Source organism: Silurus aristotelis (genome assembly GCF_946808225.1).
Source record: "Silurus aristotelis genome assembly, chromosome: 21".
Taxonomy (NCBI): Eukaryota; Metazoa; Chordata; class Actinopteri; order Siluriformes; family Siluridae; genus Silurus; species Silurus aristotelis.
In genome coordinates this window covers 5,919,906-5,947,483 of record NC_139594.1, presented here as the reverse complement: position 1 = coordinate 5,947,483, position 27,578 = coordinate 5,919,906, and the positions used below count along the sequence as shown (strand labels likewise).

Sequence of the window (27,578 nt, the reverse complement as noted above, 5' to 3'; positions counted from 1 at the left end):
AGGTTCCAAGATATTCTCTTCGGTTTACAATAAACTCATAATACTACTTGCTAAAATTACAGTAACGAGAAAGTTGCAGTAACGAGAAAATTGTACCTTTTACACCTTACATGTTTATTTAGACCTTAAAAAGTACTACACATCATTAAGTTTTTTTCATGTTTTACTTTCACACAGCAAGGAAAGTAGCATTAATATCAATTACATAGGTTCAGTTTTGCATCTAACATTCATCACTGCACAATGAAATAAATAAAAATAAAAAACAAACATGTTTATGGCCTAACAAAGACGTGTGTATGAATGCAAGTCAGACATCACTGTTATCTCTCTAGAAGTCTTGAGTTCCATCTAATTTCACAGTGCTCTAGGAAAGTTGAGTTATACTTTACAATCATTGAATCATATACATAAAAAAAGATAAATGGAAAAAAAAATGAATGGAAAATATGGCAACTTACAGGTCCTGAATATAATTGAATATGATGATTTTAAGACAAAACATCACTGTGGTTAAAAAATAAAAAAAATAAAAAATCTAGCAATATAAGTCAATGGTCTTCAACATTTTCCAGGTCAAGGACCCCTTAGGTGATAGAGAGATGGGGCAGGGAACCATGAAAAAAAAATGTGAGACATAGCCACTAATATTAATAGAAACCAAGCATATTACGTTAGTTATATTATGTGAAGACAGTTAGAACAATGTTGTACATGCAATAGTTTCTGTATATTTTCATGTTTTCATACATATTTGAAAAGTTGTATTTTATTTTAATAGATTTGCAGGTGGACTATTATACATTTACATGAACTTCAGCTTTAATTTTAGAACCTAATATTGAATTTTACTGTCAGGTAGACAATTTTACATTTACATGATATCTAAGTTTAATAGAACTTTAATGCAATAATTATATATTTTTAAATTAAATATTTAATCTTTTATGTTTTTCCCCATGTTTGTTCATTTATTTTTTTTCAAAAACTATATTATACAACATTAATTAGCAGTTCCTCTGCAGTACTGCTTTGGACCACCTGTTGAAGACTCATGATCTAAGTAATAACATTTATTCCTCCCCCCCACAAAAACAAGATTTTCTAAAATCATTTACTGTTTAAAAATGGAGAAAAAATGTTTGCAAATGTTTGGAGAAAAAACTGACTTGCATATCGGTGACTTTGTTCGTTGGAGTATTATTAATCGGACAGACAATTCTCCTTTGCATTTAAGTATTATCAGTGATTTCAGGTCACAACAAAAATAGTACCCTTAGATTATTATTATATGATCTATATGGATTTCTATAGTACATAACATTTACCAACTTAAAACCTTTCAAAGGTTTGAGAAACAGACTTTCAATTAGGCCATGTTGGTGTGTATACTCCATCCATCCATCCATCCATCCATCCGTCCATTTGTCCATCCATCCATCCATCCATCCATCCATCCATCCATCCATCCTTTTTAATCACAATTAATCTCTAAGCATTCTATATAATGCTGGAATCCACTGACTATTACGTGTAGAATTACTCATTTTATAAAAGAGGAAAATAAATACAATAAAAAAAAAAAAGCTTTTAGCATAGATTAACCTTTCACAAAACCAATAACTAATAAGGTGCAGAGAGGCAAAGCCATTAAGCCCTTTTACAACATATTACTGACTTTGGTTTATATTTGCATTTACATTTAAGTTTGTAATAAAAAGAAAAGAGGTGACAATAAAGAAAAAATAGAAGAAAAATAGTCTTTATATACTTTCTGTATATCGGTTTAAGGCAGAGCAGTAAATCATAAAAATAAACATTTAAAATACCAGTAATGTATCTATTTACAACAATTAGTCACAGCAAGATATAAAGTTTCATCGCTGTACTAACTTTAGTAAACACTCAATTTCTTTAACAAAAAAAAAAAAAAAAAAAAAAACATCGACCAAAAAGTGCTTAAGGATCGGAGCGGCCTGACTTGTTACTAGAACACTTAAGCAATGCCTGTTTTAGAGCCATAGCTGTCAATCTGCTCACATCATCAAGAAATGGCATAAATATCTTTGTAAACGTGGTCAGCGATGGTTAATCTGAGCAAGTCGCAAAGCAGGCTCCTCATAGGTACGACGAATTTCCTCCAAAGACTCTGCCAAGGACTGGAATGTTGGACGCTGCGCTGGTGTAAAGTGCCAGCACTGCTCCATCAACATGTACACCTAAAATTAGAACAAGGCATGTAGTTAGTACAGTGTCTGAGATGATCAGCAGAGCCGGCTTGGTAACGTGCTTTTGGAAAGGTTCACGCTACCTCGTGTGGACAGTCCCGAGGGGACGGCAGCCGCCTGTGTTTCTCCAAGAGGCTAATCAATTTCATTACAGTCATCTGACCTTGAACCATCCCCATCATGTCGTTATATTTCTGTAGCAAGAGCAACAAATTGTGTACAATTATCACACTATTTAATAGTATACAGCAGGTAAAATAAGCATTGACTATTTTTCGCAGTAAATATTAAAGTTCTATTGACAAATGTTTACCAGATGTTGGTAACAACCCATGCAACCATACAGGTCCATAAATTATGTATAATAATGTCAAATGACACAGAAATGTATTTTAAAGTTCGTGCAAAAGCCTTTGTTGGTAATGAGGGCTTCACGACGCCTCGTGTATGGAGAAATTAAGAGCACGCATCGCTCAGGCGTGATTTTGGCCCATTGTTCTTCACACACATTCTTCAAACCTTGAAAGTTCCGTGTGCCTCTTCTATGAACTCTGATCTTTAGTTCCTTCCATAGATTTTTAATGGGAAGTCAGGTGATTGGCTGAGCTACTCTAGCAGCTTTATTTTCTGTCACTGAAATCATTTGAAAGTTTTCTTGACTGTGTGTTTGGGATCGATGTCTCGCCCAAATGATCATCATCCTGGTTGATGGCAGCAGATTTTAATCAAGAATGTCTCGGTAAATTTTTCTAGTCATCCTTCCTTCAATTATATGAAGTTCATCAGTACCTTATGCTGAAAAACAGCCCCACACAATTATGTTCCCACCTCCAAACTTCACTGTTGGTATGGTGTTTTTGGGGTGATGTGCAGTGCCATTTCTCCTCCAAACATGGTGTATATTATGGCATCCAAAGAGTTAAATTTTGGTCCCATCTGACCAGACTATATCCTCCCAGTATTTCACAGGCTTGTCCAAATGTTGTGCGGTCAACTATAAACAAGCTTCAGCATGCTTTTTCTTCAGAAATGGAGTGGTGCGTGGTGAGCGTGCACACAGGCCATGACAGTAGAGTGCATTACTAATTGTACCTGCTAATTCCAGGTCTTTCTAAAGCTCTCCACAAGCGGCCCTCGGCTCTTGGACAACATTTCTGAGAATTTTTTTCGCTCCTTTGTCAGAAATCTTGCGTGGAGCACCTGGTTGAGGCCGATTTATGGTGAAATTTGTAACCTTTATACAGGCCATTAGTTGAGACTGAACCAGCTAATATTAATTTGCACTGACATGGGGCAGGATTGCCTTCTAATTACTAATTGATTTCAGCTGGTGTCTTGAGTTTCCAGGCTTTTTTTTTCCACCTCCCTTTCTTCATGTGTGCAATACTTTTTCCGTGTGTCATTTCACATGATTTGGATTGGATTGCATAGGTTGTTACCAACATCTTGTAGAAACCTAATGTCGATAGCACCTTTAGAAATATATTTACTGAGAAAAATGGTGACGTGTTCAATGCTTATTATATACAAGTATAATACACAACAAATCCTCTGCACAAGTATACAAATACTGTATAAGAAACAATAATTATGATGATAATGATCATTATTGGTGTTAATAGTAGTAATTATTATTAAAACAGAGACGGAGATAGAATAGTTTCTGACCGCAGGTGGACTTTGACGATGGTCACAGCGTGTCAGGATCTCATACAGCGTTACACCGAAAGACCAGACATCCGAAGAAAAGGAAAACTTGCTTTCTTTCAGACACTCGATGGCATACCTAAAAATAAGGTGAAAATACAACAATCAGAACAATCAAGAATGTGGTATATTCTGGTACATTCACAAATTTCACAAAATGTAGAATATCTAGAGTTAATTCAGTCTGCTCATGAATTCATATAGTGTTTGGACAAGTCTTAAAGGAGATACTCTGCAGGCAGGATACTCCATGCCTCCTGACTAATTAAGATGTTCCTGGGGAAAAATACTCCCTTTTTAGCTCATATTGATGCGTCTGTGTCTCAATGAAGTCATTATTTTATACTGTGAGAATTACAAGCGTTGTGGGTAAAATCCTGGTAGAAACGGGAGAAGTTCATGTCAAAACCAGGACTTTCGAGTTTAAATTTAAAGAGCAAATTTCAAGGAGTGGAAACTGTATTTATTTTTCGACATACTCCCCTGCTACATTTATACACTTATCCCAGCGTTTCACTAATGACTGGAAAGATTTGGCATAGAAAAATTAGTCTGTATACCTGAACCTTCCTAGGACAGCCTGCTTTACTTCATCATCAGTGCTGAAACGCTGACCTTCAAAGAACTTTTTAAGTGTCCAAATGGGCCTTCAACTCAGTGCGCGAACTTTTCGAAAATACAGAGGTTTCTGAATGACTGTGTTCACCATTCCCACATAGACAGATTTGTCTCTCGTCGACTATCCAGGATCAGGTGTTCCACATGCTGAATGTTCACAGGAATGAATGTTGTGGGCTGGGAACCAGAAACGACCAGGATCGTCACAGACGGACATCTTTGAAACCTTTACACCATTCGAATGTCCTACTGCGGCTGAGCGTCTCAATACTGTCCTGTGCTTGATGTCTTCTGTAGATATGCGTGGGTCTTACTCTTTGTTCAACAGAAGTCAGCACACACTGTTCCATGCATGCAATAACACTGTTTTCTGCCTACTTGATAACCGTTCTGTGGACTGGCCCACGACATGTGTACCGCCTATCAGTAGTAGGACAAACTAGCCTGTAGTACTTATCCTGTAGTACCGCCATTTTTATACCTGCAAAATTAAAAGTCCCAGTTAGACTTGAACACCACTCTTTAAAAGAGAAACCTGAATAACCCAGAAGGTGGTGGTTTGGTGGTTAAAGGTTCTGGGTTATTGATTGGAAGGTCAGAGTTCAAGTCCCAGTATCGCCAAGCTGCCACTCTTAGGCCCTTTAACCCTCTGTGCTCCAGGGACATCGCTGGGATATATAAAGAATTTCACTGTGCTTTAGGATACATGTGACAAGTAAAAGCCTCTTTCTAGTGTATTGACCTTTAATTAAAATGTGGTCTTTTCTGGCTTCTCAATTTCTCTCTGGTCTATTTTCATTTTGGGTAGCAACATTACCCACAGTGCAAAAAACGTAAACCCCAAGCTTGCACACAAATTCAAGGCTGGCTCAGGATAATACCTTACAGTTGGCAGGCTACAGCGATCAGTTGAACAGTTCTGGATCTTGATCAATGATCTGGTGCTGGGTGCAGTGCTGGGATTTCAACTCACATCCTTTGCAACAGTGGCTCAGTGACAAACACAGAGTACTGGTTTCCTGACCACAAGGTTTATAGATTCCCAGGAATACCAGGTGTGCGATGCATAATTCACACTATAGCTGGCAAAATCTCAGATCTTTTTGTGCTGGAGTGTACTGCTTCCATCACCTAGTGCTCACCTTTTTTTCCTCAACTGTACACTCTACTGTTGCTTACAGTGCTGCCAATACACTACAGGACAGGTCGCTATTTCAGTCCCCTCCTTACACCATGATCATTGTGTGATAATCCTTATTTCTCTTTCTCTGTCGCTCCTCTACTCTCCTTCTCTCCTGTTAAACATGCTCCTGAGGTTCCATTGACCAGTGTTCCTATCCCTTTCCTAGTTTTTGGATCTGAGAGATTCAATTCCCTACATCTGGATGGAGTTCTCTTGAACTGGAGACTCACTCTGTGCAGCTGAGTGTGGTTCCACAAGAACAGGCTAAAAATCCATGAAGTTACTGAGCAACTCAAAACGAACGGACATTCTTATAAGGTTTCTTCCTTATACCATTTTAGGAAGTTTTTCCTTGTCACAATCGCTACTGGCTTGCTCATTGTGGATCAACGTAGGGAGCAAACTAAGGCAATAAACAACTTTATCTTTGTAAAGGTCAAACATTTGCTACTGCTCCTTTGGATTTTTTAGCACTAAGACACTAGAAATTTGGTAGTGAGAAAAAAAGCTCTCCATCTCTTGATCTAAGGCAACTAATAGTGATTTCGAACTACAGATAGTTCCCAAACTTACAATGGAGATGCGTTCCGATAATTCTATTGTAACCTAAAGGTCGAGACATTGCCCAGGCTACCAAAGAGTCTTAAAGAAGGTTAATTAGTATGGAGTAAACTGTAATTTGTAAATAGTTTAACAAATTATGGTACATAATTGAGCAAAAAAGAGCAATTTACATTACCATACCGTATAAGATTTACAGTGAGTGTGTATATATATATGTATGTATGTATGTATGTATGTATGTATGTATGTATGTATGTATGTATGTATGTATGTAGCAGGCATGTGGACGAAGTGGAGGGTGAAGACTATTATACTTTTACTGCATCCTAAGTCGAACCTTTGTAACTCTGGGTCCATATGCTTGGGATCATTTACAGATTTTCTCCTATTAAATGACACCGTAACTGCGGTAACTATTTAGTAAGTGTTGTACAAACTTCTCATAGGTGACAAACAAAAATGCAACTCCATCCGACAACCAAAAATCACAAGCGTTTGAAGGAAAAAAACAACAACATTCCATGTGCCTCAGAGTTAAGTTTTCCTCAAGATGAACATAAATCCTCTCTAACTAACCAGAATACAGGGCTGTCTCCATCCTCCCGAACCCGGTAATACACCTCGCCCTCAGGAATGTACTTAGTCAAGCCGAAGTCACCGATCTTCACCACTCCCTCATTCTCCAACAGAACGTTGCGAGCAGCCAAATCCCGATGGATGTATCGTTTCGTGTGCAGGTAATCCATTCCCTATTGAGAAACAAGCAAACTCTTTAATCCATGCGATTTCCCTGATGAACCAGTGAACACACACAGAACGTCTTTGATTACCTGGCAGATCTGTTGGGCGAAGAGCAGATTCTGTGTGAATCCCAGGCGGTGTTTGGGTAAGTAATCGCGAAGGCTGCCCAATGGAAGGTACTCCATGATTAGTTGGACCACCTGACCACCTGAAATATCATAATAACTCGAGATCATACAAAAGAACAACCGGCAATCATCCGAAACAGCGAGCTTGAGTCATTCTTCTCGAAGAACAATATCATTAATAGAATATGTACAAGCCATTAGATTGGAAGGGAATGAGTTGGAGAGCTGAAGAACTCACCCAGTTCAGTGCAGCAGCCTTTATACTTGACAATGTTGTTATGGTAGAGAGATTTGAGGATTTCAATCTCCTTCATCCAAGAGTCGTGGAGGTGATTGCCCCCTTCTTGCTTGAGGGTCTTCACTGCCACATACTCTCCAGTGCCATCGTTAGCAGGGTCATACACGTACAGCATCACTTTACCAAAATGGCCCTGAAAAAAAGAATGAGAGAGAAATTGAGACAAAAAAATTGTATAGGAAAACCAGGATCTTCAGCACAACTTTAGACAGAAGCAAACTAACCTCTCCCAGGTCTCGGATCTTCTTCAGGTGCCGCTTAAGGAAAATACTGGGATCTCTGTCTGGAAGTGCCTCACAGTCAGAAGAAATGTCTGGGTCTGTTAGTAATAAGCAAAACCATTAATGTTTACTGGTGTCAGGTCCTAATGAAATGGACTAATCACTGGTAATGCTGTAAAAAAAAAGTGAGGGGAAAGAGAGCTCACTCTTTATCTGTATTTCTGTTAGTTCCCGTAGAATAGTCCGGAATGAAGGCCTAGCTGCTGACTCATAAGTGAGACACATGCTGATAAAGCTGGCCAGCTCCTGAGATGAAGGGACTGCCAGGCGGCTTTGGGTTTCATAGAAACGCTCTTTCTGTTGGAGGGCGGTTAATGCAGTGTTTTATGTCATTTCACTTTCAAACAGTAAGTGGATTGCACATCATTTAGACCGATGGTGTACCTCAGGCAAAGTACTGCCACTCATGACCAGATCTCCATTGTTGCAGATTTCCAGCAGCGTGGCTCCAAAGCCCCACTTATCCGCAGCACTGCCTATTACAGATCCGCAAGGCACACACTCTGGTGCGATCCACGGGATGCGCTCCACCCGTTCTACAAAGTGGAACACGCGAACGCAAATCAACCCAATGATCACAAAACAGACAAGATGCCTTCGGCGCTGCACCACTCTGTGACCTTATTAAAGGTAAAAAAGCAGGAGGAAGTAAACACAACCACCAGGAAGTGGTTAACATTAGGCTTCCTGTTTCACCACTGACTATGAACTCAGATAAAATACACACAGATATCCGAGAGAAACATTTTAAAGAGGGAAAAAAAAGGTTCACGACTGTCCAGATTATCGTTTTTGCTCCGAGTCTTTAATCAAAGTTGTAATAATCAGTTTTGCAATAAATAAACTATACAAATAGCCTGGAAAATAGGCATAGGATGGAAATTGTGTGTGGGATGAGAAAGGAGCTTTGAAATACAAACCTTGGTATGCCAGAAAGTAGCTTTTTATTTTCATTACATATTTATTTTACAACGAGCAAACAACACGTGACGATGCAAAGGCAAAACTGCCTGAAATGACTTGAGGGCAAAAACCTTTAGAAAAACCAGACTCCAAAAAAAACGCCATTCTGGATGAGATACATAATATCTTCTTGTCGATTTGTTATTTATTTACTGTCTATACCCCCCCCCCCCACACACACACACACACACACACACACACGCACCATATGGTCAAAAGTATTGGGACTCCTGACTTTTCCAGCCATATGTGGTTCTTCCCCCAAAATGGTATCACAAAGTTGGAGGATCATAATTGTATAGGGTCTATTTAAAAGAGATGGCATCAAAATTTCCCTTTAAAAAAATCCTAAACCTGTCCCAGCACAACGATGCCCCTGTGCACAGCCAGCTCGCGAAAGATATATTTTACATGGTTTAAAGTGGAATATCTTGAGTAGCCTGCTATAGAGATCTGACCCTCAACCCATCTGATCACCACTTGTATTAATTGGTACAATGACTGCACCCCAGGCCTCCTACCTGATTTTACTAACACCCTCAAGCACAAAACCGTACATTCACACTCCAAAATCTAGTGGAACATAGGGACTAAATGTGGAATGGAATTTTCACTCTTACACAATATTATACCATAAAGTCATATAGTAAAGTGTTCTTATTCAAAAAGATGTTCAGCAACAAGTTGTGATGTCCTGTACCTCCACGTGAGAGTGCAGTAAGAGCGATGCCCGGGTCGCTCAGCTTCACGAACGGAAATGTGCCCTCCTCCAGACCCTTGCGAGCAACCAGAATATTCTTCGCACACACATTTCCATGAACCAAGCGTTTCGTTTCCTAAAGGCAAAGACATTTGTTTATTTAGGAATATGGTGGTTTAGAACTCAACTGATCGATTCTATAACATAATATGAACTGTTTTATTCTCACAAGATAACAGAGTGCACTGGCCAGCTGTTTGGCCACTGTAAACTTCCACTGAGGAGTCACACGAGCCTTCTCTTTGTGCAGGAAGACATCTAATGGGCCAAACTCGACAAACTCCTCCACCATGATGTCTGTTCGAACACAAAGATGCTCCAGATGTAAGTGAACTGAACTGCATTTATATATAAATAACTAAAGAAATATAATATTGGACAGACAATAAAAACATTAGCGCAGTTAGAGAACCGTGAGAACGAAACAGGTGCGTTAGCAAAAGAGGAAATCCCAAATAAGCTCGCGACTCACTCTCAGATCCTTTGACTGAAACACCATGCACAAAAACCAGGTGAGAGTGAGACACCTGACTCATGAGGCTAGCAGTTTCAAAGAATGCCTGCAAAACAGAAGTCAATATAAGTATTTATCATATTATTTTAATGGGTTTAATCATCATACGATAACCGGAGTTCGTAATGAGACATCATCTCTCACCAGCGCTATGTCCTTGTGGCTCTGATCCAGGATCTTCAGAACCACACGAATGCCTTTTTCATTGGTGTGATTGTTGTTCCACTCGTCCTCATCGTCTTCCACTCCGCTGCGCACCAACAAGCGACCAGAGTATATGTTGGTCCGGGTGCCACGGCCTAAGTGCTGTTCCTGAATATTAAAACGAGATTAAATGAAATTACCGACATGTAAAAATGCCGTGACAAAGTTAAAGCAGCATTTAAAAGGACGTCTGGGTGAAGCTAACCTGTATTAGCTCCTTGTCTTTAATTTGATGGAATCTCAGTTGGCTTAGATTGAAGCTTTCACAGGTTGAAGGCTTGGTCTTGTTCGTGTCCTGTCTAATCACTAGGAGGTTTGACAGCTCTGAAACCATGCAAAGATGAGAAAGATCATGAACAAGAAAAAGATGCGCATTATTCTTCAGGAGATATCAGAAATATTCTTAGCTGGAAATGTTTGCTTTATTTGGATCCCACTGTACTGCTTCCCACACATGGCTGGTACTTTGGTGTGTTGCCCAGGACGTTATTGATGACCAGCCAAGTATATTTTGTCCCATTTAAAACCCATTTTATTTAGTAATCTGAGAACTGTTGGAGAAATCGACATACATTGTGTCTAATTTGGCAGTGGCATGAATACAGCTCAGGATCTGGGGGTAATAAGTCCAGGGGGCTGCTAATATTATTGCACTCCTACTTCTTGAACACAAGCAAATTAACAAGTCATCATCAACAAAGTAAGCTTGCTCTAAAAACAGTAGCATGGGTGATCTACAGGCCTGATATATAAATTAAATAGCACATAAGACATCCTGCTACACCTTTTAATCAGCGCATTATCACGAAACGATCGACGAAATAAATTCTAATCAATAACGGCTTCCTTTTGCAAACACTTTCAGCTGAACAGAAACTGACACAGGAGATGTGAGACTGAGTCTAACTGCATATATTAATCTTACTAAAAATATCTGTAAACATACAAGAAAGGGCATCGGAAAAAAAAAAACATCTTCCAACCGTCAGTACATCTAAACAGGTAGATTTCATATTGTATACCATCGAACTTTCCAGAATATAATCAACTCTTTAAATCACCTGCAGGTCTGGGCAGGCAGCACTTCTTCACAGTGAAGCAGTCTTGGCCAGACTTAAGCACAAAGGTCTTCAGGCTGTCAGTGAGCTCTTTCACATTCGAGAACTCTCGGTCCCAGCCCTCTAGAGTAAACACAGAGCCTTTCTGCACGATCCTGAACTGCTTATGTGTTTGAGCCTGTCCATCCTAGAGATACAAATGTTCAGACAGAGTATTAGAATCCAGAGGCTTATTTATAAACGTACAATAATATTATATGAATGCACCAAAAAGATCATGGTCTCAGCATTATAATGTTTTGGATGAAGAGCCTTTTTAAGTTTCAGTACTCATTCAGCAAAAGTCTACAGTACTAATCATACAAAAGAGATATATATATATATATATATATATATATATATATATATATATACATACATACACACAGTGGTACCTTGACATACGAGTGCTCTTGCATAAGAGTTTTTTGACATACAAGCGGTCACTCGGTCGATTTTTTGCTTTGATACGCGAGCGAAAACTTGACATACGAGCTCGAGACGCCGCTGCTAGATGAGTTTTCCCTCCGCCTCTGCTTATTGCCGCTACACCCCCCCCCCACCCCACCCCGCACACTCACTCACTCACAAACACACACACACACACACACACACACACCCCCACCGGCGTTTTCGTTAGCTCAAGTCGTCTCATCCCCAAGGAAAATACACTGAATAAAACCTTATTATATCTTTACATTCTCTTTTATTATGTTTTTATACAATATTTGTCATTTATAAATACATTTTTCTCATTTAAAAACACGTAACAAAAATAACTGGGGTGGCATTTTGGGGGCTGGAACGGATTAATTCAATTAATTTCAATGGGGAAATTTGCTTTGAAATACAAGCAAGGTTACGGAACGAATTAAACTCGTATGTCGAGGTACCACTGTGCGTGTGTGTGTGTGTATATATATATATATATATATATATATATATATATATATATATATATATATATATATATATATACATACATACATACATACATACATACATACATACATACACACACACACACACACATACACACACTACCAATTTGGACGTCACGACTGTGTGCTTTTGAGGAGAAAAAAAAAAGGAGCCCTCGCCACTCTTTTCGTCAACATGCATCATCGCCGTTTTCCTCGAAATGACACACCCATGTTGTAATCACATGAGCGTGACACAATCATGACGTCCTGACTGGGTATGACGCTGAATTTCCCAAACACAAAGAAAAAACTAAGCCCTTTTACTCTATGAGATCATATGCTGTGTTGACTTTTTCCTCTTAAATAACTGGGACTGTTATACTAATTTCATTGTTCATCCTTAATAATGACCTTGTACAACCTAATTTGACCTGAGGTTTGGATCACATGACACCACCAATGAAATACCAGCACAGGAAAATAAAGTCCTCCAGAGTTTATGACCAGTCATTTAGGTCCAAAATGTGAGAAATGTCTAAGATAACGAGGTTGTTTGAGTCGAATTTCGATTTGCATGACGCAGAAACATTCTGTACGGCAGAAGATTGATACAAATAATACCTCGGTCCCACTCAGAACCGCTAATATGATACGTCTGTAGTCCAGAATGCTCCAGCGAACTAAATATGCGCCGTCCTCGACATTTTCCTTCTTCAGCTTCTGCAGGACGAACTCATCGCTGCAAAGGAAGAAAAAGGAAAGAAAGAGCATGTGAGCACGGTAAAAGGAAATTTGTGCAACTCGATTATAAGAAATGTCACTCGGACACCTACAGTATTGGACCGTGAAGGCCGTTTGCCTCGCTCAGGACCACTCTGGGTGGTGCCACCTCATGGCAAAGGTAGTGGTGAGCGTCAGCCGTCAGGCGGAAGTACCCATCGAGCAGAGACACCAGAGAGCGTGCCTCAAGAGCAGATTTCAAGCGCAAGTCCTGCATGACAACACATTTGGAGACGCACCATACAATATTTCACACGAAAGTTGCCTACATCATTTTTAAAGCGAAACAAGAAGTGTGTCTCCAAAGAGGAAGTCAAAACCATAACATGGTAATTATTAAAAAATAAATAAAAAATGTATAAATATATAGCATTTAAATTCGGAAAACGGCTAAGATCATATTATTCTATAAAAAAAAAATAATAATAATAAACCATTTTCAAGTAGATCTTAATTCATTTCTTTTTTGCAATTTCTACCCTAACAGCGCAGTACCAGTATAATGTTCAGGGTCTCACCATTGCAAAGTTGTCTTGCTGGCTGATGCAGACATTTGCTCCTGTTATAGCAATGTGGGAGATATCAGGGAAGTCACAGAACACTTTCCAGCTCTCTGGAGTGGTATTGTCTTGTTGGCCAGCGTCATGCTTTTCTCGTTTCTTCTTATTCAAGTAGTCGTTTCCCATATAGCTGTTTTCCTGAGCCTGCAAATAAACCATAATTAACCGAAAAAAAAAAAAAAAAAGTGCTGAAACACTCCATGGCAACATAAAAAAACACAAAAAGTACCCTCTGGGCCTGAATCTTCCTCCATTGGATGCCAGTGTTGCCAGACACCATGACCTCGTGTGTGGGCTGAGCGCAGGTCATCTCTTCAGCAGGCTCGCTCGCTCGCGAGGCGTTGAGATACGAGCCGCTGCCGTCGCTGTCCGGCCTCAGGGTGTGGTGGAAGATGGAGAAGGTCTCGGTTCCAAAGTTGGGAGCCAGACGCTCCAGAGTGGACAAGTACTTATACATGACTTCCTGAGAGCAGAGCCTGCCCTGGCCCACTGTATGCTGCTGGAAGCTTCGCACAAAGTCGGCAAACACGCGTCGGATGCGTAACTTCGTTAGAAAGTTGTCTTGGGCGAGGTTGCGAGAGAACGAACGGGGAATACAGCGCAGGAAGCTGAAAAAGTATTTATTTATTTTTTTTTATTAGCAACATCAGCACATCAGGATCAGAATTCATTTTCCTTTACTCACCGGGGAATTACAATTGGATATCATCCTTTTACATTCAGCATGACTTAAAATAAACACATGCAAAAACTGTCTCAAGCTCACACCTGGTCTGTTTGGCCACTTCCTGTAGAGAGGTTCCATTCTGCAGAGCCTTGTGAGATAAGTGCAGCACAGCCATGCCCAAGCTCTCATTTTTAAAGCTGCTGATCTCCTGCTCACCCGACACATCATCCAGCGACATCACGTCGTTCACAAAATCACATTTTGCCTTCACCAGCGAAAAAAATAAACAACACAATAGTGATTGGAAAATATAAAAGAAATGAATTTCGAATAAAAAAGGGGGATTGCTTGGGACTGACCCAAGCCTTAATATGGAGACTCATAGTAGCAAAAAGGAGATATTACAAAAAAAACAAAAAAAAGAAATGAGGATTAACTACTAGACTTTTGAACCTCACTTGAGCAAACAGGTACTCCAGAGACACGAGCTCCAGCAGAGGTGCTGCTCCATGATCGCTCCCTGTCTGAGTTGCGTAACGCGTCACCATCGGCTCCTTCTCGTTAAGTCCATGCCAGTTCCGGAAATAGAACCTGCATATTTTAAAATACATACGTATTTGCCCAAATAGTGCTGTTAGAATATTCATCATCAAGCTCATCTCACAAAAAAATCCCACACTAACCTCATGCGGAAGTGAAGTATCAGGTTCGACTGTTTTTTTGGGTCGAATCTGTGGTTAGGACTGTACCAACAGGAGCACCCGGGGTCGTAGAGCGCAAACAGAACATGGCATACTGGTGTGATCCCTGAGAAAGACAACAAACATGCTATAAATCTTTTACGTCTCCTTAGCGACCAGACCACTCAGGTGCATGCGGACGATCTTACCGACAACTTTTGCTGCCTGGATCGAGAGTTCCTCTGCTGTCACCTCACCATCCTGGTGAGTCAGATAACAATCTCCATTTTTGGTCCAGAACAGGTAAACATGAATCCCTGACTCCTGAGGCGCCTCGCATTGCTCTGTGGACGCCCCTTTCTTTGAACTCTTGAAACATCCACGTCTAGACATCCTCCATTCGCATTCACACCTGCCAAACATAAACTCTCAGTTTATCATGTAGGGTAGAATATTTACATAAAAATCCTGTTAAAACATGAAAAAAGTTTGAACTTCCTCTTCAATGACCAAAGTCAGGGTCCAACTTGTTCACACAGGAATGTCACCTCTAGTACCTTCATAACAGCAGGGAATGTGTTTCAAGACCATCATTAAATAAACAATCACAAGAAGTGTGCTAAAATTGGTGACTTGGTGTTTTTATCTAGATTCCTGTCTATATAAGGTCTAACATCTGAAAATGCATAAGCAAACCAAGAAAAAAAAGCAAAACCGAGCCTGGAAAAGCTGCAGAGCTCAGAGACAGGATTGTGTTGAGACAAAAGATCAAGCTAGAAAAACATGCCTGCTGGATTGAAAATTTTGAAGAAAACTGCTGAGCACTGTCGAACTGTTAATCTTGGAGAAACACGGGACACATCCTAGAACTGGCTGCCTGGCCAAACCGAGCAATCAGGGGATGTGTGAGTTTAAAGGATGGTCAAGAACCTGATAGGCACTCTAGTTGCTTTCCAGCAGCTCAGGGGAAATCTGCAGAAGGTCAACCACTAACCACTGTAACACTTTACCAATCTGGGCTTTAAGGGGCAGAGGAAGCCAGACGAAAGCCTTTCCTCAGTGCAAGATCCTTACACTCTAAAATTAATACATGAACATATTGAATAATTCATTATTCTACAAAGATCTTGAGGAGGTACTTAAAACCACCAGCCTCATATTAATATTAATATTAATGTATGAATGTATTAAAGGACACTTGGATCAATAGTGTTCAAGGGTTATGGTTTAGTAGATGTTTGTGATTGGCGTGTCCGATTTCTCATATCTAATTGATGAGGAGTGCTGTTCTGCTGATGGACACCTGAATGAAACCTCAATGCTCAAGCAGTGCAAACGGAAAAGTGCATCGTGTGTATATATTGTGTACACACGATGCACGATATTATACATGATGCCATTGTGCACTAGCACTACTTCAGCATCGGTTTATACACACGCATACATATACACGCACACACTCCATATAGCAGATACACACATACATAGATACATGGACATCCACACACACATTTCCAAAGAACTTAATGGAAGGAAGTCTATGGCATCAGATTTCCCAAGCACTACCCACACTGAGGTCAAGAAAGCAGTAACGTAATTGCACTTAAAACACACTCATTGGGTGAAAGACAGCACCAGTTCCTTCCATCTTTTTCATTGATAGTCAATTTGATTTACTGTTTCAGACAAGTATAAATAACTGGGTAGAAAAATACAATCGTAAATCAAAACAAATGATATTGTGACTGGAAAAAAAAAAAAACAAGTGGAAAACTGCCATACACCCCAGAAGTCCTGTTTATGTTTGTTTAGACCTCTTGTCTTTGTTTTGTTTGTTTCTCAAGAAAAAGGAAAGTGACAGCACTTGTAAATCATTATGAATTAATATTTAAGCAGTTAACCATCCAAGTGGGCTTGAACGCCTGCACGACGGCCAAATGCAAACTCTGAATGAACTGCCGATCTTAGGGTGGAGCTTTGCATGCATGGGCAGGAATGGGTGTGGGCTCAAGGATAAAAAAAAAAAAAAGAAATCAATTTCGCTTATTCATTTCAATCAAATCTTGCATAATCTTCTGCGAAAAGTCTGCCGAGGTGAGTTGTTATTAATAAAATCAACTGAGTGAGCGGAGTAATGAAATTACTAGATTGTAGCCCTATTTGGATGGGATTAAATTATATGGGATTCTGTGGAAATGTATTATCTTACAATTGCTGCAAAATAATGCAATTCTGTGATTTTGTTTTTTGCGCCGTCCTCCATCCTTTCAGTCCAGAGCACATGCCAGTGATTTTCTATGCAGATGTCGTGTTGCGGTGGAAAATTCAAGTTCGTAGATAAAAAAAGATCCATTTGAAATCCAATCCCAAAAGGGCTATTATCTTCCTCTGGATAAACACAGGAAACAAACTTGGCGTGATCATCAGAAAGTAAAACCGTTTAGCATAGTCGAATGGGCCGGCCAGTCGTTTCTCCAAAACAACACCTTCTAATTAGAGTCGGTAAATAAAAAAAAGCAGATAGAAATAAAAACAAAAAAAAAGTATATTTCCTTTATCACTGTACTTAAGTATACATGTGCTTCATCAGAGTAGTTTCTTACTTTGAACCTCACTAGATTTTAAAGTGCAGTATCTTCCTCTTTACTCCTCTGCTTTTCAGAAATAAAAACATCCTGTTCCTCACTACTGTGAAGTACAGACATGAACTGTGTGAAATGAGAAGCTACTGCAAGACCACAAGCATAACCCAAAGGTCCTGGTGAGAATGTGTGTAGAGTAAGTGTTTTCTGACTGTGTGTCTGTAACTTTAGAAAACTCTCTCCTTATAAAAGGTCTTTTTATAATTGTTTATATATATATATATATATATATATATATATATATATATATATATATATATATATATATATATATATATATATATATATATATACAGTGAGGAAAATAAGTATTTGAACACCCTGCTATTTTGCAAGTTCTCCCACTTAGAAATCATGGAGGGGTCTGAAATTGTCATCGTAGGTGCATGTCCACTGTGAGAGACATAATCAAAAAAAAAATAATCCAGAAATCACAATATATGATTTTTTAACTATTTATTTGTATGATACAGCTGCAAATAAGTATTTGAACACCTGTCTATCAGCTGGAATTCTGACCCTCAAAGACCTGTTAGTCTGCCTTTAAAATGTCCACCTCCACTACATTTATTATCCTAAATTAGATGCACCTGTTTGAGGTTGTTAGCTGCATAAAGACACCTGTCCACCCCATACAATCAGTAAGAATCCAACTACTAACATGGCCAAGACCAAAGAGCTGTCCAAAGACACTAGAGACAAAATTGTACACCTCCACAAGGCTGGAAAGGGCTACGGGGAAATTGCCAAGCAGCTTGGTGAAAAAAGGTCCACTGTTGGAGCAATCATTAGAAAATGGAAGAAGCTAAACATGACTGTCAATCTCCCTCGGACTGGGGCTTCATGCAAGATCTCACCTCGTAGGGGCTCAATGATCCTAAGGAAGGTGAGAAATCAGCCCAGAACTACACGGGAGAAGCTGGTCAATGACCTGAAAAGAGCTGGGACCACCGTTTTCAAGGTTACTGTTGGTAATACACTAAGACGTCATGGTTTGAAATCATGCATGGCACGGAAGGTTCCCCTGCTTAAACCAGCATATGTCCAGGCACGTCTTAAGTTTGCCAATGACCTTTTGGATGATCCAGAGGAGTCATGGGAGAAAGTCATGTGGTCAGATGAGACCAAAATAGAACTTTTGGGTCATAATTCCACTAAACGTGTTTGGAGGAAGAAGAATGATGAGTACCATCCCAAGAACACCATCCCTACTGTGAAGCATGGGGGTGGTAGCATCATGCTTTGGGGGTGTTTTTCTGCACATGGGACAGGGCGACTGCACTGTATGAAGGAGAGGATGACCGGGGCCATGTATTGCGAGATTTTGGGGAACAGCCTCCTTCCCTCAGTTAGAGCATTGAAGATGGGTCGAGGCTGGGTCTTCCAACATGACAATGACCCGAAGCACACAGCCAGGATAACCAAGGAGTGGCTCTGTAAGAAGCATATCAAGGTTCTGGTGTGGCCTAGCCAGTCTCCAGACCTAAACCCAATAGAGAATCTTTGGAGGGAGCTCAAACTCCGTGTTTCTCAGCGACAGGCCAGAAACCTGACTGATCTAGAGAAGATCTGTGTGGAGGAGTGGGCCAAAATCCCTCCTGCAGTGTGTGCAAACCTGGTGAAAAACTACAGGAAACGTTTGACCTCTGTAATTGCAAACAAAGGCTACTGTACCAAATATTAACATTGACTTTCTCAGGTGTTCAAATACTTATTTGCAGCTGTTTCATACAAATAAATAGTTAAAAAATCATTTTTTAGATTAGGATTTTTTTTTTTTTAGATTATGTCTCTCACAGTGAACATGCACCTACGATGACAATTTCAGACCCCTCCATGATTTCTAAGTGGGAAAACTTGCAAAATAGCAGGGTGTTCAAATACTTATTTTCCTCACTGTATATATATATATATATATATATATATATATATATATATATATATATATATATATATATATATATATATATATATATATATATATATATATATATATATATATACACACACACACACACACCTTTATAAGGAGAGAGATTTTTTTATAGAAATATATAATTATTAGTTTTTTACTATATATATATATATATATACAGTACAGACCAAAAGTTTGGACACACCTTCTCATTCAAAGAGTTTTCTTTATTTTCATGACTATGAAAATTGTAGATTCACACTGAAGGCATCAAAACTATGAATTAACACATGTGGAATTATATATGGAATTATATACATAACAAAAAAGTGTGAAACAACTGAAAAATGTCATATTGTAGGTTCTTCAAAGTAGCCACCTTTTGCTTTGATTACTGCTTTGCACACTCTTGGCATTCTCTTGATGAGCTTCAAGAGGTAGTCACCTGAAATGTTCTTCCAACAGTCTTGAAGGAGTTCCCCGAGAGATGCTTGGCACTTGTTGGCCCTTTTGCCTTCACTCTGCGGTCCAGCTCACCCCTAAACATCTCGATTGGGTTCAGGTCCGGTGACTGTGGAGGTCAGGTCATCTGGCGCAGCACCCCATCACTCTCCTTCTTGGTCAAATAGCCCTTGATGCCTTCAGTGTGACTCTACAATTTTCATAGTCATGAAAATAAAGAAAACTCTTTGAATGAGAAGGTGTGTCCAAACTTTTGGTCTGTACTGTGTATGTGTATATATATATATATATATATATATATATATATATATATATATATATATATATATATATATATATAAAATATATATATATATATTTTTTTTTTTTTCATTGTTCTGCAGCAAGAAGAGGAAGAGGAAGAGGTAGAGAAGATTCATGGTCTGTTTACTTCATGCTGATGTTCTGACCAAATGATTTGTTCTCAAGTCCATTTAAATATTCATATTCTGCCATTTTAGGGTTGGTTTTTCTTGCCCAGGATTGTGTGTATACACGTTTATACAGTTGTATGCAAAAGTTTAGAAACCCCTGACAATGTCCCGGATTTTCATTTATAAATATTTGGGTGTTTAGATCAGCAATTTCATTTTGATCTATCTATTAACTGAAGGACATAGTAATATTTCAGTAGTGAAATGAGCTTTATTGGATTAACAGAAAATGCACAAAATGCGTCAAAAACGAAATTTAGACAGGTGGACTCTGGATTAATGTATTTTGGATTATTCCTCCTTACAAAACATCTCCAGTTTAGTTACGTAGGTTTGATGGCCGCCGAGCATGGACAGCCCGCTTCAAATCACCCCACAGATGTTCAATGACATGGTGACAGGTCTGGGGACTGGGACGGCCAGTCCAGAACATTGTACTTGTTCCTCTGCATAAATGCCTGATTTTGAGCAGTGTTTTTGGGTTGTTGTCTTGTTGAAATATCCAGCCCTGGCGTAACTTCAACTCTGTGACTGATTCCTCAACATTATTCTCAAGAATCTGCTGATATTAAGTAGAATCCATGCGACCCTTAACTTTAACCAGATTCCCAGTACTGGCACTGGCCACACCGCCCCACAGCATGATGGAACCTTGCCCAAGTGTTTTTCTTGGAACGCTGTGTTCTTATGTCACCATGTATAACGCCCCTCGTTATGACCAAATAACTCAATATTTGTTTTATCAGTCACAAATCAATTGGCCACCTCAAATACCTTTTCTCATGATGGGATGCACCTGTCTATAAAGTTCAAGGCTTAATGAGCTCACAAAACCAATTGTGTTTTCCAATTAATCAGTGCTAAGTAGTTACAGGTATTCAAATCAACAAAATGAGAAGGCTGCCCAAATTTATGCACCTGTCTAATTTCCTTTTGATGCATTTTGCGCATTTTCTGTTAATCCAATAAACCTCATTTCACTACTGAAATATTACTGTGTCCTTCAGTTATTTGATAGAGCAAAATGAAATTGCTGATCCAAACACCCAAATATTTATAAATGAAAATCATGGACATTGTCAGGGGCTCCTAAACTTTTGCATACAACTTGTATATAGGTTGTGCACATCTGACCATAAGATTATCTTTAGAAAACATCCTATTCCATATTTAATCCACATTTACATGTTATAATAATAAACTCCACTTCTCTGGGAAGATGTTCCACTAGAGATCTGTGCTTCTTCAGCCATGAGGGTGTTAGAAAGTCATGTAATGATGTTTGAGGTCTATAGTTGAGTTCTATAGCAGGAAATCTTCCACCCCAACCCATATAAACAGTATATTCATGGTCAGTAAATCACTGTCACAGTAAATTAATAACAATTAATTAATTAATGTACAATAAAAAAAAATTAATTAATGTACAAACTTAATGTATGTTATAAATGAAACTAGTAGGTATGTATCCTGTACAGTTGAGTTCCTTCAACATTGTGGTAACAGTTTTGGAAAGCACCACATATTTCTGGGAAAAGTCATGTGTCCCAATACTTTGGCCATATAGTGTGGTTCCGATAGAGCACCACTTTTACTTTCTTTTCTCAAGTAGGTTTAAAAGAAAGTGCTTTTTCCACATTTACTTGAGTGGAAATTTTACTCAAGTACAGGAATTATGTACTTCGACCACCACTGGCTTCAACTTGAGCTCGAAACATTCCCAAGTGCTCCTGGTTAAAATAGAATCTCCCAAATGTACCTGTTAAGGATTAATATATGGCTGCTTTGATTTGACTTTATTTTATATTGCATCAAAAACATTTGATCAAAATGTATAAAAATAGAACAAAACCTCAAATTCACATACCTACTAATTTGCCTACATTTACACCGTCAACTTCTTAATAACAGATAACAAGGTGTCAAGTCTCACACAGTCTCTCACCCTTCCAAAAAAAAAAAAAGAAACAAACAAAAAGAAAAGCGCTTTTGGAAGCATTTTCTAAGAAAAAAATGTTGTATGAGGAAGTGTAAGTGTACACGTAGTTCAGTATACAGCTTTACTCTGGCTCATGAGTTTTGTCTGCAATATGCACAGTGAATTAATCTGCAGTCTGTATGCTGTGGTCTAATATACAATGTTACACACCTTTTAGGTTGTGTGACAAAAAAAAGGCAAACATCTGATGTGCATCCCTGACCATTACACCCAAATGTGCTCGTTAAACATCCAATTTCAGACTCCTGCTGTTTTAATTAGGTCCACTCTTCTGGGAAGGCTTTCCACTCGATTTTGCGGTGTGACTGTGGGGATATTTTATATAGATCTAGGGTTACTGATCGGAAGTTTGGGGATTTGAGTTGCCACTTTTGGGCCCTTGAGCAAGACCCATAACCGTCTGTGCTCCAGGGGTGCTGTATCATGGCTGACCCTGAAGTCTGCCCCCAGCTTCCTAACATCAATGGAATATGCGAAGAAAGAATTTTACTGTGCTGTAATGTGACATGTGACAAGTAAATGCATCCATCCATCCATCCATCCATCCATCCATCCATCCATCCATCCATCCATCCATCCAATAATCTATCAATCTGATGTTAGGCAGGGAGGTCTGGGGTGAAGTTGTTTCAATTGTGCAATTTTCCTGCAAAACTTTTGTTGTCATTGTTCCCTATGCAAACTATATGTGAGTGTGTGTGTGTGTGTGTGCTACTCTTGTGCTCTGGATTGTACAATTGTGTACCCTACTATTCACTTTGTGGAGGTGTATAGAGAGCCTTTGTGGAGGTACAGCAAAAGTTCACTGACTGATACATTTCCATTGCAGCAGTTTGTTTGTGTGTGTGTGTGTGTGTGTGTGTGTGTGTGTGTGTGTGTGTGTGTGTGTGTGAGACAGAAAGAATAACTCCCCACACTTTTCTCCTGAACTTCGTTTTAATATCGATCATCTCTTATCCTTTCAAATTTACATCACACCAACACTTCTATTCTCAGCCGACGGTTTGTTCAGTGTATCTGAGCTGATGATGACACTACAACTTTTTTGTTCTTATAATTGACGCATTGAAAAAAGCTTAGCGTTCAGCAGATAAAGACAGGAGGAGCTTGACCGTATGATTTTGGAAAAAGAGCAAGTCTTCTGTGAGCATGTGATTTCTGGCAGCAGAGTAATAAACAAAGCTGTCGTTTGGTTTAGTTTTTTGCATGATTTGCATATGGGAAATGGCACCAGCGGAGAGAGAGGACACAGACTTCCTAGTAAAAATGACACATCGATTCAAATTAATTCCACACCACACTACAATGGAAGTATCAAGATCATCAGGAATAAATAGAATCATATGTGAGCAGGTAACACACACACGCACATGCACGCCTGTGCACGCACACACATGCACACACAGACACACGCACACGCACACGGAAGAGACTTTGTTTTAAAGCCTGGAAACACTGAGAGGGAACATTGTGTACATCTAAAAGTGTCATAATATACCATACACTAACCACAAACTACACCATACACTTACCACAAACTACAACACTAAGCAAAAACTACACCATACACTTACCACAAACTACAACACTAACCACAAACTACACCATACACTAACCACAAAGTACAACACTAACCACAAACTACACCATACACTAACCACAAACTACAACACTAACCACAAACTACACCATACACTAACCTCAAAGTACAACACTAACCACAAACTACACCATACACTAACCTCAAAGTACAACACTAACCACAAACTACACCATACACTAACCTCAAAGTACAACACTAACCACAAACTACACCATACACTAACCTCAAAGTACAACACTAACCACAAACTACACCATACACTAACCTCAAAGTACAACACTAACCACAAACTACACCATACACTAACCTCAAAGTACAACACTAAGCACAAACTACACCAAACACTTACCACAAACTACAACACTAACCACAAACTACACCATACACTAACCACAAAGTACACCATACACTAACCACAAAGTACAACACTAACCTCAAACTACAACAATAACCTTAAACTACAACACTAACCACAAAGTACACCATACACTAACCTCAAAGTACAACAATAACCTTAAACTACAATACTTAACACAAACTACACCATACACTAACCTTAAACTATAACACTTACCAAAAACTACAACACTAACCACAAACTAAAAAATATCCAAACTACAAGACTAACCACACCTAACAATAACCTCAAACTACAACACAAACCATAACCTTAAACCACAACACCAACCTTAAACTACAACACTAACCACACCTAACACCAACCTTAAACTACAACACTAACAACTACAACACTAATTACAAATTACACCTAACACTAACCACAAACTACAACTTACACTAACCACACCCAACCTTAAACTACAACACTAACACTATTCACAAACTACAACACTATCCTTAAACTACAACACAAACCTTAAACTACACCACCAACCTTAAACCACGACACAAAAACTAGGCACAACTACAACACTAACCACAACAATAACTACAACTCCAACTCATACACTAAACATAACTGCATAAATAACCACAACATACACTAACCACAACTCCAACTATACCATACATTAACCACAACTCCAACTATACCAAACACTAACCACAACTCCAACTATACCATACACTAACCACAACTCCAACTATACCATACACTAACCACAACTCCAACTATACCATACACTAACCACAACTCCAACTATACCATACACTAACCACAACTCCAACTATACCATACACTAACCACAACTCCAACTATACCATACACTAACCACAACTCCAACTATAACAAACACGAACCACAACTCCAACTATACCAAACACGAACCACAACTCCAACTATACCAAACACGAACCACAACTCCAACAAAAACATACACGAACCACAACTCCAACAAAAACATACACTAACCACAACTCCAACAAAAACATACACTAACCACAACTCCAACTATAACAAACACGAACCACAACTCCAACTATAACAAACACGAACCACAACTCCAACTATAACAAACACGAACCACAACTCCAACTATAACAAACAGGAACCACAATTTAAACACTAACCATAACATAAATAAGAACACAAACACAAACCATGACTTAGTCTGCAAGTCACTGCATTAGTGAATACTGCATGTGGTGTTATGAGCACATCTTGAGCATGATAAAGAGGTTTATCCTGAGTTCACATGCCATTTATTTGACAGACCATGAAGAAAAACTCAGACAGATAAAAACCCACTTATTGTGAGTCATCAAAAGTCATTAATTTTTTTATAATAGATGTTGTGCAAATGCACCTGGAACTGCAAGTCAGCTTCTTACTTATCTATAGACACAGCCAATTTCAATCTCCTTTCCTTTGTAATGTTCCTATTAAGTCGAGTGGATCTACACTATACAGCCAGTGGGGATGGGCATCTGGCCATCACACCCACAGTGCTTTTCTTCACAAAACTTTTGTGAAGAAAGTGGAAGTGCACGATTGCAGTGGACGTCTCTGTAGACATTCTGTAACATTCTATACCATTCACACAGCCAGCTCTATAGGCATGGCGTTATGGTGGAGTGGAAGAACCCAAATGTTCTGCTGAGGGCACTGACGGTAAACCCCAGAACACTGACTGCATCCCAGAGCTCCTCACCCTGCATCAGTGTCTGATCTCACTAAAGCTCTTGCAGCTGAATGATCACTAATCTCCTCAGCCACACTCCAAAATCTAGTGTAAAGCGTTTCACAACAGTGGAGACAATTAGAAAAGGAAACACATGCAGTTGGCAAACACAACTCTGTCAACACAACCATCTCAACACTCATTATAACCATCTCAACACAATCTCAACACAACTATCTCAAAACTAACCATTCCCATCTCAACACAACCATCATCACAACCATCTCAACACTCACCATAACCATCTTAACACAACCATCATTACAACCATCTCAACACAAACAAACAATTTCAACACTGACCATAACCATCTCAACACAATCTCAACATTCTCCATAACCATCGCACCACAAAACCATCTCAACACTCACCATAACCATCTCAACACAACTCTCAACACTAACCATTCCCATCTCAACACTCAACATAACCATCTCAACACAATCAACACAACCATCTCAACACTCACCATAACCATCGCAACACAACCATTTTAACACTCACCATAACCATCTCAACACAACCATCTCAACACTCACCATAACCATCTCAACACAACCATCTCAACACTCACTATAACCATCTCAACACAACCATCTCAACACTCACCATAACCATCGCAACACAACCCTCAACACAACCATCTCAACACTCACCACAAATCTCAACACAATCATCTCAACAGTCACCATAACCATCTCAACACTGACCATAACAATATCAACACTGACCATAACAATATCAACACTGACTATAACAATATCAACACTGACCATAACAATATCAACACTGACCATAACAATATCTATAACAATATCAACACTGACTATAACAATATCAACACTGACCATAACAATATCAACACTGACCATAACAATATCAACACTGACTATAACAATATCAACACTGACTATAACAATATCAACACTGACCATAACAATATCTACACTGACTATCTCAACACTTACCATAACCATCTCAACACTCACATCAACACAACCATATCAACACTCGTCACAAATATCTCAACACAACAATCAACACAACCATCTCAACTCTCATAGCCTCTCAGCAGCTTCTCCAGACTGAGTCCAGTTTTCTTCAGTGGAGCAGCAGTGAGGAGCAGAACGGTTACTTCCTGGTTCCCGACACCAGACTTTACTGAATCTCTGTGTGTTCGGCGACAGTGGAATAAAGGAAGATACGGAAACTGAAACTCCTCACACTTACCGTCCAACACTGCAGACTGGAGAAAAGCTGGCCAGTGATTCTGGGGGGTTTTCAGGTGTTTAGGTCACATCTCCTTCCGCCACCTGCGACTCTCTCACACTTCCGTCGTGCTGCTCAAGTCGACCCACGGGAGGGCGCGTGAGCGCACGTACGCAAACGAACTGATGTGTAAACACGCGCGACGGTATAAAAAATAAAATAAAAGTCTATAATGCTG

General features: G+C 39.2%; 1 protein-coding gene across 2 annotated transcripts; it reads right to left on the bottom strand.

Annotated features, from left to right (window-relative positions):
• Nucleotides 1-94: 94 nt before the first annotated feature.
• On the bottom strand, nt 95-27,520 carry tyk2 (tyrosine kinase 2). Of its 2 annotated transcripts, XR_014530536.1 has the most exons (25): nt 27,362-27,520; nt 15,106-15,308; nt 14,900-15,023; nt 14,675-14,807; nt 14,318-14,481; nt 13,779-14,157; nt 13,508-13,693; nt 13,043-13,200; nt 12,831-12,948; nt 11,251-11,434; nt 10,395-10,513; nt 10,130-10,297; nt 9,944-10,031; nt 9,641-9,768; nt 9,412-9,547; nt 8,133-8,284; nt 7,895-8,045; nt 7,692-7,786; nt 7,408-7,600; nt 7,131-7,249; nt 6,877-7,049; nt 3,897-4,014; nt 2,312-2,422; nt 822-2,219; nt 95-586 (listed from the first exon to the last, which is right to left on the bottom strand). XR_014530536.1 is itself a non-coding variant. In XM_083523225.1 (24 exons), the coding sequence occupies exons 2-24, from the start codon at nt 15,287-15,289 to the stop codon at nt 2,079-2,081; spliced, it is 3,522 nt and encodes a 1,173-aa protein (XP_083379351.1). In that variant the 5' UTR covers nt 15,290-15,308; nt 27,362-27,520; the 3' UTR covers nt 95-2,078. The 2 variants fall into 2 exon arrangements, 1 of the variants encoding a protein (XP_083379351.1); XM_083523225.1 differs by having other exon boundaries at nt 95-2,219.
• Between the last annotated feature and the right edge of the window lie 58 nt (nt 27,521-27,578).